Source organism: Primulina huaijiensis, chromosome 9 (genome assembly GCF_012295235.1).
Source record: "Primulina huaijiensis isolate GDHJ02 chromosome 9, ASM1229523v2, whole genome shotgun sequence".
NCBI classification, from domain to species: Eukaryota; Viridiplantae; Streptophyta; class Magnoliopsida; order Lamiales; family Gesneriaceae; genus Primulina; species Primulina huaijiensis.
In genome coordinates this window covers 10,137,661-10,149,017 of record NC_133314.1, presented here as the reverse complement: position 1 = coordinate 10,149,017, position 11,357 = coordinate 10,137,661, and the positions used below count along the sequence as shown (strand labels likewise).

At 34.8% G+C, this 11,357-nt stretch overlaps 1 protein-coding gene across 4 annotated transcripts; it reads left to right on the top strand.

The window, feature by feature from the left end:
- The first annotated feature begins 383 nt into the window (after positions 1-383).
- Positions 384-9,254, top strand: LOC140984850 (zinc finger protein CONSTANS-LIKE 9-like). 4 transcript variants are annotated; one of them, XM_073452516.1, is made up of 5 exons: positions 384-458; positions 1,569-2,168; positions 7,184-7,393; positions 8,034-8,326; positions 8,586-9,254. In XM_073452516.1, exons 2-5 carry the CDS (start codon positions 1,614-1,616, stop codon positions 8,713-8,715), a joined length of 1,188 nt encoding a protein of 395 aa, XP_073308617.1. In that variant the 5' UTR covers positions 384-458; positions 1,569-1,613; the 3' UTR covers positions 8,716-9,254. The 4 variants fall into 4 exon arrangements, with proteins under 4 accessions (XP_073308617.1, XP_073308615.1, XP_073308616.1 ...); XM_073452514.1 differs by having other exon boundaries at positions 391-458; positions 1,477-2,168; XM_073452515.1 differs by having other exon boundaries at positions 399-458; positions 1,472-2,168.
- The last annotated feature ends 2,103 nt before the right edge of the window (positions 9,255-11,357 follow it).

Below are 11,357 nucleotides of genomic sequence, written 5' to 3'. Positions count from 1 at the left end.
CACTTTTGTTTTTTATTTTTTTTTGTTTTAATTTCAACACACACATTTATTTTTATTTCAACAATTCAAATATTAATTTAGTCCTTCCATAATTTATAAAATTTCACTTTAAATCCATCGATAATAATAAAAAAGATTATAGACGCACGTATAATGTGTGTATAATAACTAGTTAATAATAAATTATAAGATAATAACACTATATTTTTACTCAATATTCAGCATTAGATAATAATGTTAGGAAAAATGATTTAAGGATTTTGTTGAGTGAAAAGGTGTAGGCCTAACATTTCGTCTTCATGAAAATGACAGGGGCTTACCTCACATCCCCTACTTGTTTTTGTTCTCTCTTTCCTGCACTTTTTTATCACTTTATTTATATTATTAGTTATTTATTGAAAAAAGTTATGTCAGAACTCAACTGAAGAATTCACTTCACCCAATCTATCTTCTGCCAGGTATTGAAAGTTTTTTATGAAAAAGTCGGATCTTTCCCTGTTGTTAAAGTTTTTTTTTGAGTTGCAGAAAAGCCTGTTTTCTTTTTCGATCGTGTATTTGTGATTTTACTGTGTTTAGGCTGCATTTAATAAAAATTTTGTAAGTAAACCTGTTCAAGAAAATGGGCTTGCTTTTATATTTCTCATAACCTTTTTCTGGGGTTGCTTCTTTTTTTTTTTTTCCCTGAGATGTACCTGTTTGTTGGTTTTTATCATTTGAAGAAATCTTGGGGAATTGAAGTTTGGAGTTATGTTAATGTGTGATTTAAGCATCTGGCAAACTTCTGTATTTGGCTCAGCTTAGTTTTTTGTTATAATTGGATGTAATTTTGGCGATGAATTGCTTGGAATTATCCATCTTTAGCTGGGATTTCCTCTAGGGAGGATGAGATTTTTTTCCTTTTTCTTGGAGAGGTTATGTTGAAAGTTTGTGATTTGCTTCAGAGACCACAAATCACAATTGTCTTATGTTTGCTGATATTCTCAGGGATGCTCATACTTTGTTATATATTTTGAGGCAGATTGGATTAAGTTTATTAAAGTTTACTTCTTGTTTAGATCCTCGATTCCCAATATTTGAGACTGGCACACATTATCCTCTCTCTTGGTCTGACTAGGCAAGCCGTTGTTTAGTTTTAGATATAATGCAATTTATCGTGATACATATCCTTTAGGAATTTGTCCTTGCAATTTTATCAATTATCACATTATGGGGTTCGGTGTCAGAAGAGAATTTGTTCTGTTTGTGTATTGGAATATCGCAGTAAATTCTTTTTATGGTTTCTTAAGTATATAACTTGGGTTGAAAATTCATTCTATACTTCTTTTCCTGACTTATCCTATCATTAAAGCTTAATGTTTTGCAGCACCCAATTTATCGCATGCAAAATCTTTCATACGTTTAGTTACCGATATCTGGAAAAATAATATCTGCCTGAATGTTAAATAAAGATTGGTTTCTTGGTGGAATAAAGTACAGGTATCTGAACCAAATTTGTGACTAAAATTGCATGAACTTTGAAGTTGAAGGCAGAGTTTTATTTTTATTTTTTTTAAAAAAACATCATTTAGGAGTGACCGCAAAATCCTGGAAAAGAAGTTGATCTGCAAAAAAATATGGGATATCATTGTGATTTCTGTGGAGAGCAAAGATCCATTGTGTATTGTCGTTCTGATGCAGCTTGTTTATGTTTATCCTGTGACCGCAATGTCCATTCTGCGAATGCACTTTCAAGACGTCACTCGAGGACACTTGTGTGTGAAAGATGTAATTCTCAGCCAGCGTTTGTTAGATGTATAGAAGAAAGGATATCTCTTTGCCAGAATTGTGATTGGATGGGGCATACTGGTTCAAATACAGGTCCTGCACATAAAAGACAACTGGTTAACTGTTACTCTGGCTGCCCTTCAGCTGCTGAACTCTCTGAAATTTGGTCCTTTCTCTTAGATTTTCCTTCAGTACGAGATTCTACTTGTGAGCAGGGAATGGGTTCTATGAGCATTACAGATAACAGGCCAAGCAATTGCCAAGGTTCCCAAGTGAATGTTCAAAATGCATCCATTTTGAGGGATAAATCATCCGTTTGGATGGAATCAGCAACACCTTTTCTTGTTCCGAATCTACATAATTTGGATCATCTAGCTGGATCTTCTTGCTCTACCACTCCGAAGGTAACCATTTTTCTTAGATTTTCTTGAGCGGTTCCAGAATGCAATATGCCCTTCATCTTACCAGGGTCAGTTTCGCATATGCTTTTGCATCCTAAAGGACTTCGCTGGAATTTTCTGTCATGTGAAGCCATTATATAAAGTTGTGAAAATGTTTGCTTCTTCCCTTCCTTTTTGGGAGTTATGTCTCTGGGAACACTAGTCATATGTTCTGAGAATAACAAAGTTGCTGCATAGTATCTAAAGCATAAGGAAATTTGAAACCTTTCTTCTCACAAACTACTTTCGTGATATTGTGTACTGTAGATTTGATTGGTTAAGGCGGCAATTATATATCTTTTCGCGATGTACATCAAACTTGATCAAATAATATTTGTTTTATGTTTGAGTGAAAACTGATAAAAATTTTAAGTAATCGGTTTTCTCGTGTTCAAAACGCATCGGAAGTTTTAAAATTTTATTTGACATTCAAAAATGCCTTTGGACACTTGTATGGTTAAATTGATGAAAACATTCATAGGAAGTTTATAATTTTTACCTTTAGTAAATTAATCACTTGGATCCAACTATTTCAGGTTTAGCGGAAATAGTTTTTGTTGAATTCCCTATGAACAGTTTTATTTGAAAATCCTTTCTTCAATCTCCGAATCGGGTCCACGACCGGTTTACTTGTTCCTCTTCTAACTTGCAGTAGAAAGTATAGAAGATATTTTGCGTAGAGATAAAAAACGAGAGACGGTTCAAAACCAATTTCTTTTCTAGGTGATGGCCGAAATATTGGAGAGCAATATGGAGATGATTTTGAAAATTTGCAAGGAAGGGAATGGAAGCTAGGGTTTGTTTTCTCTTACCTAAAACATGAGATATTGACCTAGTTTCCTTAATTGTAGATTTTAGTTCCTTAATTAACATTAATGAGCTTAATTAATTAATTGGACTAGTCCAACAAGTTTAATTAATTAATATACCAAAGTCCATTAAAAACCTTAATTAATTTGCATGTTGGACTTGTACTCTTACAAGCCCATTATGCATTACAATTAATAAATCTTTAATAAACTCAATCTTTGAGTTTAATAATTTAAATTCTCAAATTTTATAAATTGAACTCCTTGAATTTATTCTCCAAATTTTAATTATCATAAATTCAACTCCTTCAATTTACTATCTCGCAATTTTATATAAATCCAATTCCTTGAATTTATTATCTCAACGGGAACAAATGATCGAGTGTTTATGTGACCCTCAATAGTTCAGGAATACAACTAGCCGTTGATTCACAACTCTTTGTGATTCATGACATTTTCTTTTATTCGGGTTTACCATAATTTGCCCCATTCCATGCACTAACATTTGATCATGAGAATGTCAGAAATCATTTTTATGATTAAACCCACCGAATCATGGTAAGAGCGTCTAGTAGCATCGCTTCACGATTCCCTAGATATCACTGATATTGTTTCCAAGAACCAATCGGTTATGATTGACATACAGTACGGTCCCTTCATGTCATATATCCTGATCGAATCTGCAACCATTGGTTCATTGGGGCTGCATATTAGATTCGATAGCTATGTCAAATATTCATAGTGCCATCGCATGCAGAACTAGAGAACCCTGATATACATCTTACACTCTGGCTAGAGATTTCATGCACTACTATTTCATTAGATCACATAAAATATCAACACCCGTAGGTGAGCGGTGAATCCCCGACTACAATACACTGCCTCCTACACATGTCGCAATTGCACCCAACCTCGCCACCTTGTGACCCTCGAGAAGTCGGTAAACGTGTCAAAGCACAATCCTTGTATGTAGAGCCTCAGTGTTGTCCCGGGTCGTAAGCACTAATCATGTACAACCACAACCACACACTTTTCCTATCGATGAATGATAACCACTTGGAAAGTGCGAGGGAGGGTTGTTCGGTACAATCATCGTATGATTACCCATTTACATGATTGGACATCTCTATGCCTTTATCATGAAACAATGTACACAATATCACAGATGCTAGTCTCAAGCTCAAGCGGCCTTATCCCTTTTTTTCAAGCGGCTGAATCGACTAGGAATAAATTTAGAATATACAGTGTTTACAAATGACTTTTAAAACGAAGAACGATTCATTTGTATTAAAGTACAATCAATGACTTTATTTATACTTATTGCATGGGTATACAGACAAAGTGAAATGAAACCATAAAAAGTTAAATTGTATTAAAATTGTATTAAAATAAAGATCGTTTATTACACTTGAATAAATAAATTCCCCAGCCAACCTTTGGCTTACATGACATCTACTCTAATAAAAAATTGTACAAATGGCTGCATGTGACAAAGCATGGGAGAACTTTGAGACAGCTTTAGGTGTTATTGGCAGCACCTTATCACAACAGTACCATGAATAAGTCCTTTTGATTAATTATACTTCTTTAGTTGCTCATGTCAGAGCTCAGGTCAGAATGATTTGGGCTTCATAGTGCGCATCCTCACCATCTAATATCATTTAAATGTTTGTCCCTGATATTTTCTACAAGTTTCTATTTCCTGATATACTCCATAGTGACGACGTAAAAGTTATTTGCGAATTAAAAGTAGCACAACAGGAGGCTTACAGAAGATGAGAAATCAGTATACTGGAGATAGGCCCAATGGATGATCCATAATAAATGACTTCAGTTTTACATATCTGTAATCAACTAGAAGAAACTGAGTCAACGTTGAAGACAACTATTTAAACGGAAGAAATATAACATAACCAGTAGGGTAAATATAATGCTTTAGAAAAAAAGAAGACAATTTAAATGGAAGTAAAAGTTTAACCGGCAAACATTAAACCATGTGGATTTTTTATTCATCGCCATAATGTGCATAAAAAATGTTGAGAATTAGGTGTTGAAGCGAGTCGCTGTTCTTCTCACGATTCTTTATGAAATTGGGTAATTTGTAAAGAAAGTTTCAATTTGGAAAAGGAATTCTGGTAAAAATGTTCAAGTATTTAACTTCTTGGAATTCGTAAAATGTGGATAAACACAAGGCCAGGTTTGTTACATCCAAGAAGTTTAAACAAATTAAATAACCCACGATGTCAAATACATAAACTTGACACATGTCTAATAGTCTGGTCGACTGACTATTGTCTTATCATTCCCCAGGTTCCTTATCTGGTAGTGCTAGATGTTCTATCTCACCTGTTACCACAAACGCTTAACTAGGGTAAATACACAAATGTAAACACAATGCAATATGCATGAAGCAAAGCATTATAAAAATGCAATAACAGATGAATGTGGTGCTAAGTATGTCAAGTCTATCACGCCCCGGGCCTAGGCCTGCTCCTGTGGAGTGCACAAGGGACCCCCAAAATAACTATTTCGTACTCGTTCTTGTATTACAAAAATTATTGACCCAAGTTGCTATAGAAGTCTATTGTAGATCATTATAAATCATTTTAAACTTTGATTTTTAACTTATGTGGGACTGGGTATTACAATTACTCTCCTTCAGAACGCATCGTTCTCGTCGCGGCCTGTCTCTCGATCCACGAGCGTCGGGAAACTATAGATGACTTCTACAGATTCAAGAGTTGGCTCCCGTAATGTAACACTTTGCCTTGCAGGTTCAAAAAGTGGCTCCCACCATTGTAAAACTTTTCCATCATAGCACTTATTTTTAGGTGTTTATGCTGGTGACCGTCTCTGATACCATTCTGTCACGCTCCGATCCCAAGACCACGCCTGCGTGAGTGCATAATAGGTTTCTTTAACAACTACGTCGTATTCGTCTTCGTTTTACGATAACTGTCCACCCAAGTTACTATAGAAGTCCATCGTAGCTCATTATAAATATTTTTAAACTTTTATTTTTAACTCATGTGGGACAGGGTATTACGAAGTCTCCCACCCAAAATATGTTTGCTTGTCTCCCTAATAACATTTGTTCTACAATGGCCATTCTAAGATGCAACCCAAACTAGTAGCCTCATATACCTCAAGCAACTCTGAATTATTGAAAAATCAGCATGCAAGGATCCCTTCAATGCTACCATGTTCTCAAATGTTGCCCAGATTTATGTCGCGAACCTGTACGTTGTGTTTATTGCGACGATATGCACATATTATAGGAACAGCCCAGTAGGTAGAACCACGTACCTCAGCCACTACCGACTTCCTAAACTAAGGTTTAAATTTGTATGCTTTTTTCACCTTGTGTTATGCACCAGATTTTAATATTTTATGTGTGATGTTTATTGTAAATCTCTATTTTGCAATTCACTTTCTATTTGTAGGCATTCTTAGGCAGTAGATTATTCTTCATCATGAAGAAATCATCCTACATATTACCCATTTAATTCCCTTAAATTGTGACGTTTGTTGATCTCGCACCTCCTCAACACTTTATATTCCAAGTATTCGTATTTCTTGACTCATGTATTTGGCATTTTAACTTGGCTTTTTCCGACAGCTCATAGCTTAGAATTTTGAGGCACTACACAAGTAAAACTTTAAGGTTGTCTTAAAATTTTACTTTCGGGCAATTCAACTTAGTATGTTCAGTTGGGGGATAGATGAAGTGGTTTTACAAGAGAAGAAAAAATGTCAAAATTAGAGGTCAAATATGAATTACGGTGGTTATGAAAGAAGAGATCCTTGCTAACCGAAGCAGCCATTTGACTTAAATTTGTTAAAATTTGACTACTGATGTGCACAGATAAAGGCTTCAACCAAACAAAGAAACAACTATAGTCCTTTAGTTGGAAAATTTTAACCAATCGCTTGAAATGCACTTTAGACGCCTAGAACTCATGCTGAATCTCAAAACTAAGAGTTACCGTTATATTTTTGGCTTGATGAACTTTTTTTAAACCAAAATCTGTTTTCTTCCATTTTACAAAGACTGCTTTTTAAAACAAATTGCAGTTCACAGCGAGGTGCCATTTTTTATTAATACACTTTCGTGCATCTTTTTTATCTACTTTGTTTAGAACCTTGGTAAGTATAGTCCATTATCTTCAGGTTTTTCTATCTGGAGCTAAGGGGTCTGCTGTATGTGAAGATGACGGTCTCTATAATGATTTTGATATGGATGAGTTTGACTTAAGTATAGAGAACTATGAAGAATTTTTTGGTGTAGCTCATAATAACCCAGAACAGCTTTTGGATGATGGACTATTTGGGACAAAGGACATATCTGGATCCAACTGTCTGCGTGCTTACACTGCTGAGGTAATTCAGTAAAACTGGAGCTGATTTACACTATCTGGTTATCATGGATATACCTCATTAAGATCTATTAGTGAATAAGGAAACTTTGTCATTACCAAGTGAACAGTTGCTGAGGTATTATTATTCTTCGTGACGTCAGATTCTGATTGCCATGTGGAATCACATATGAGATATTTACAGTAACTGTCTTTCCTTTTTGTTCAAAGAATGGTGGGTTATTATGCGAATCTGTATGTATTTTTAATTTTTATGCCTGGGAATATTTTGGTTAACTCGGTAGCTGGAAGCATTCTGTGCTTCTGGTTATTGACTCATCTGTTGCGTTACAAATTTAGTGTGTTATCATAGTGTTTTCCTTTTAGCAGCCACTACTCATCATCAAGTATGAAATTGCAAATAAGGTTACTTTTTAGTGTCGTGGCTTATTGGTTTTTTCTTCATAGATATAAATAGCAGGTATACTTTTCCCTTAAAATTGTTCGAAATATATGAAGGAGATGGTAGCTAAGGTTTCCTTGCATGAAAAGGACAGCATACCCCTGGAAGTGTGTCATATTTTTTCTGTAGAAGTAATTCGAGGGCCTTCCATGAATTTTCTGGTTCCTTCCCTTGATGCTCCTTGTTTCTTGATACTTGTTAGGGATCATGGAGTGGAAGGGTAAATATGCCAGCATGCTGCAATGTAGCTTCTGCAGATTCAGTTATGAGTTGTAAGACAGAACCCGACATGCGTTTCGCACAACAGGCACATTCTGGCGTTACATTTTCTGGCCTCACTGGTGAGAGTAGTGCCGGTGATTTTCAAGATCGTGGAGCTTCTTCAATCCCGATTGTGGGAGAGCCACCGTGGGCTCCTCCAGGTCCCGAGAACTCCTTATCTTGTAGCAGGAGTGATGCTGTTATGCGGTACAAGGAAAAGAAGAAAGCACGAAAGTAAATTTTGGTCGATTTTTCCTTCCTACTTTTATATACTATAAAATGGATCATAGGCAGTATCTGTGAGTGATTTGCATTTATTTTGTAGTATTTGAATCATACACGCTCAAGAGGGTGTGTGGTGATCTCACCCCTGCTTGTGCACATGCAATGAATAATATTGGTTGATCCCATATGACACGATTACTCCTAAAATAGGTGATGAGATTTGCCCTTTTTGCCTCTTATACTTTATTTCAATTCGTTGATTTGACAGATTCGAGAAGAAAGTAAGGTATGAATCTCGTAAAGCAAGAGCAGATGTAAGGAGACGTGTGAAGGGTCGTTTTGTCAAGGCTGGTCATGCTTATGATTATGATCCGTTGATCCGAAGCCGAAGCTTCTGAATGAAATCTTCAACTCAAAAAATGGAGAGCACAATACAAAATTAGAGATCCCAATTAAAAGAAATGCATAAATTATTTTTCCCTTGCAAATATCCTATCATCTGATTTTTTTCTGGGATGAGATTCCTATTGAAATGTAAACATGGACAGAAGGTTGTGATATCTTCTCCCGCCCTCCGCCCTACAAAAGTCTCGCACGAAGTGGAGAGAACAGAGTATGTCTATCTGTATTAATCAGCCTGTGTAGGTTATTGTTGCCTTTTGAGGAAAAGGGCTTCCAGTTTTTTGCTGGGGCATACATACAGATTGTTTTCACTGTCTCCAGTCGATACTGTGGCAGGTGGTGTTCAGATCCTATGTATGTTTATATAGGCCTCAGCTTTCCTTTCTATATACAAAATGTTTTCACCATCTCCAGTTAATACTATGACCGGTGTTCATTTACATCCCATTATATGTTACATCTTGCTTTTCTGGGTATCTCTTATTGGGTGACTAAAGCATGGTGAGATTGAAACATTTCTTTGTTCAAGTCCGGAGATCAATGTGCACATAGTTTTGATGGATGCTGTCGCATTTCATATTTTTATGTTTTCATTGGTTCGTTTTTTCTTGTTTAGATGACAGGTATAGCTTGACTTGAGATTGGTTGGTTTTATCTTTAATTGGTGCTGTTAATACTAAGAAAACAGACTTTCATATTTAATATTGATGCTTGGATTCACTTTTTCAAATTTCAAAAGCATCCGAAGTTAAAATCAAGAATTTAGAAGATGTAAAATTTCCATTTGTACTCGAATTTATTAATATTTTACGAAAAATATATTTTAACGTTCGAAATTTATTTTTACTTTAGTTTTGTACTACTTAATAAATTGCTCACTAGATGCTATTTATCTATTCCAGATCGGACAAGGCAACAATACGCATGTCTGAAAAAAGCTAAAAAAGCTTTCATTTTAATTTATAATGGGAGGATTACATGTTATCGTTAGTGTTTAAATTGTTAGATCTCGGTTATCTCGAGCCCAAAACGCAGCGGAAATTTTAAAAATTTTTAGATCTTGACATTCAAGATATTTTTGAGCAATCGTATGATTTTAAAAATAAAATAAACATTCATAGGATGTTTAGTAATATACCGTCAGTGAATTAATTCACTTGGTTCCAACTACACCGGTATTAGCGGACGTAGCTCTTGTTGTAAATCCCTTCGAACGTTCTTCGATCTCCGATTCAGGTCCACGACCGGATTATTTGTTCTTCTTCTAATTTGCATTAGAAAATTAAAAGATATTTTTCGTAGAGATAGAACACGTTGCAAAAGAAAATTAGGATTTTGAGAGCACACGTTTTTCCCTTGGGAAGAGCCGAAAGATTTGTTGAATTCTTCTGTCAAAGATTTTCGAATGATTTGCTAAATAAGAAAAAAAAATTCCTTATTATTATTTTTCTAATCTTTGATTTACTTAATTAATCTAATTAATTAAGATAATTAAAGATTCTAAAAATTCATGCCAATTTATCTTTGAAACATTCGGATGCCTTTTTTAAAATAATAATAAAAACCATTATTTTATTTCTAATCCATAATTTACTTAATTAATCTAATTAATCAAGTTAATTAAGGATTCTAAATGCATCTCATATCATGGCAAATCTCGATTAATGCATATATTATGAGAATATAATGCATCAAAATTATTTTGCTTTGTGTGCAAGATTTTAAATTATGTTATCATGAATATCTCCATATTACATAAATCAATACCATATTTAATAAAAACTTAATGGACTATATTTTAATTCATTAAAATATAATTTAATTATTAAAGCCCATTTGAACTTTAATAAATTAGCATGATGAGCTTATACTCTTACAAGCCCATGATCAATGCTCCCATTATATTAATCTCATCATAATCCCGATCGACGATCCAAAACCATCGATGTGACAATTTCAACTTATTGTTATTATGATGTACACTTTAATTTCGAGATCACCAGTGTCTAAATAAAGCAGGTGTACTCTTTTGAATGTTTTAGCAGTCATGCTCTCGAAAAATTCTATAAGCTTTTATAAACTTTATTTATAAGCTTATCGATTGATCATATCAAACTTATTTATTATAAATTCAACTCATTGAATTTATTATCTCAACGGGAACAAGTAAACCAGTGCTTGTGTGACCCTCAATGGTTCAGTGATACAGCTAGCCGTGGGTTCACAACTCTTTGTGATTCAGGACATAATCTTTTATTCGGGCTTACCCTAACTTGCCCACATTCCATGCACCAACATTTGATAATGAGAATGTCAGAAACTATTTTTTGATTAAACCCATCGAATCATGGTAAGAGCGTCTAGTAGCATCGCCCCATGATTCCCTAGGTATCACTGATAGTGCCTGCAAGAACCAGTCGATTATGATTAACGTACAGTACGGTCCCTTCATCTCATATATCCCGATCGAATCTGCAACCATTGGTTAATCGAGAGTTGCATAATAATTCGATAACTATGTGACACCTATAATAGTGGCATCGCGTGTACTATTTGGAAAACTCCTTCTTCAACGTACATCTCATACTCTGGCCATAGATTCCATGCACTATTATTACATCAGATCACATAGGATATC

Excerpts from the sequence above, each read along its gene's own strand:
- LOC140984850 (XM_073452516.1), top strand. The coding sequence starts at position 1,614 with ATGGGATATCATTGTGATTTCTGTGGAGAGCAAAGATCCATTGTGTAT. Across the intron at positions 2,169-7,183 it reads CTTGCTCTACCACTCCGAAG|GTTTTTCTATCTGGAGCTAA; the intron begins GTAACCATTTTT and ends CATTATCTTCAG. Across the intron at positions 7,394-8,033 it reads TGCGTGCTTACACTGCTGAG|GGATCATGGAGTGGAAGGGT; the intron begins GTAATTCAGTAA and ends GATACTTGTTAG.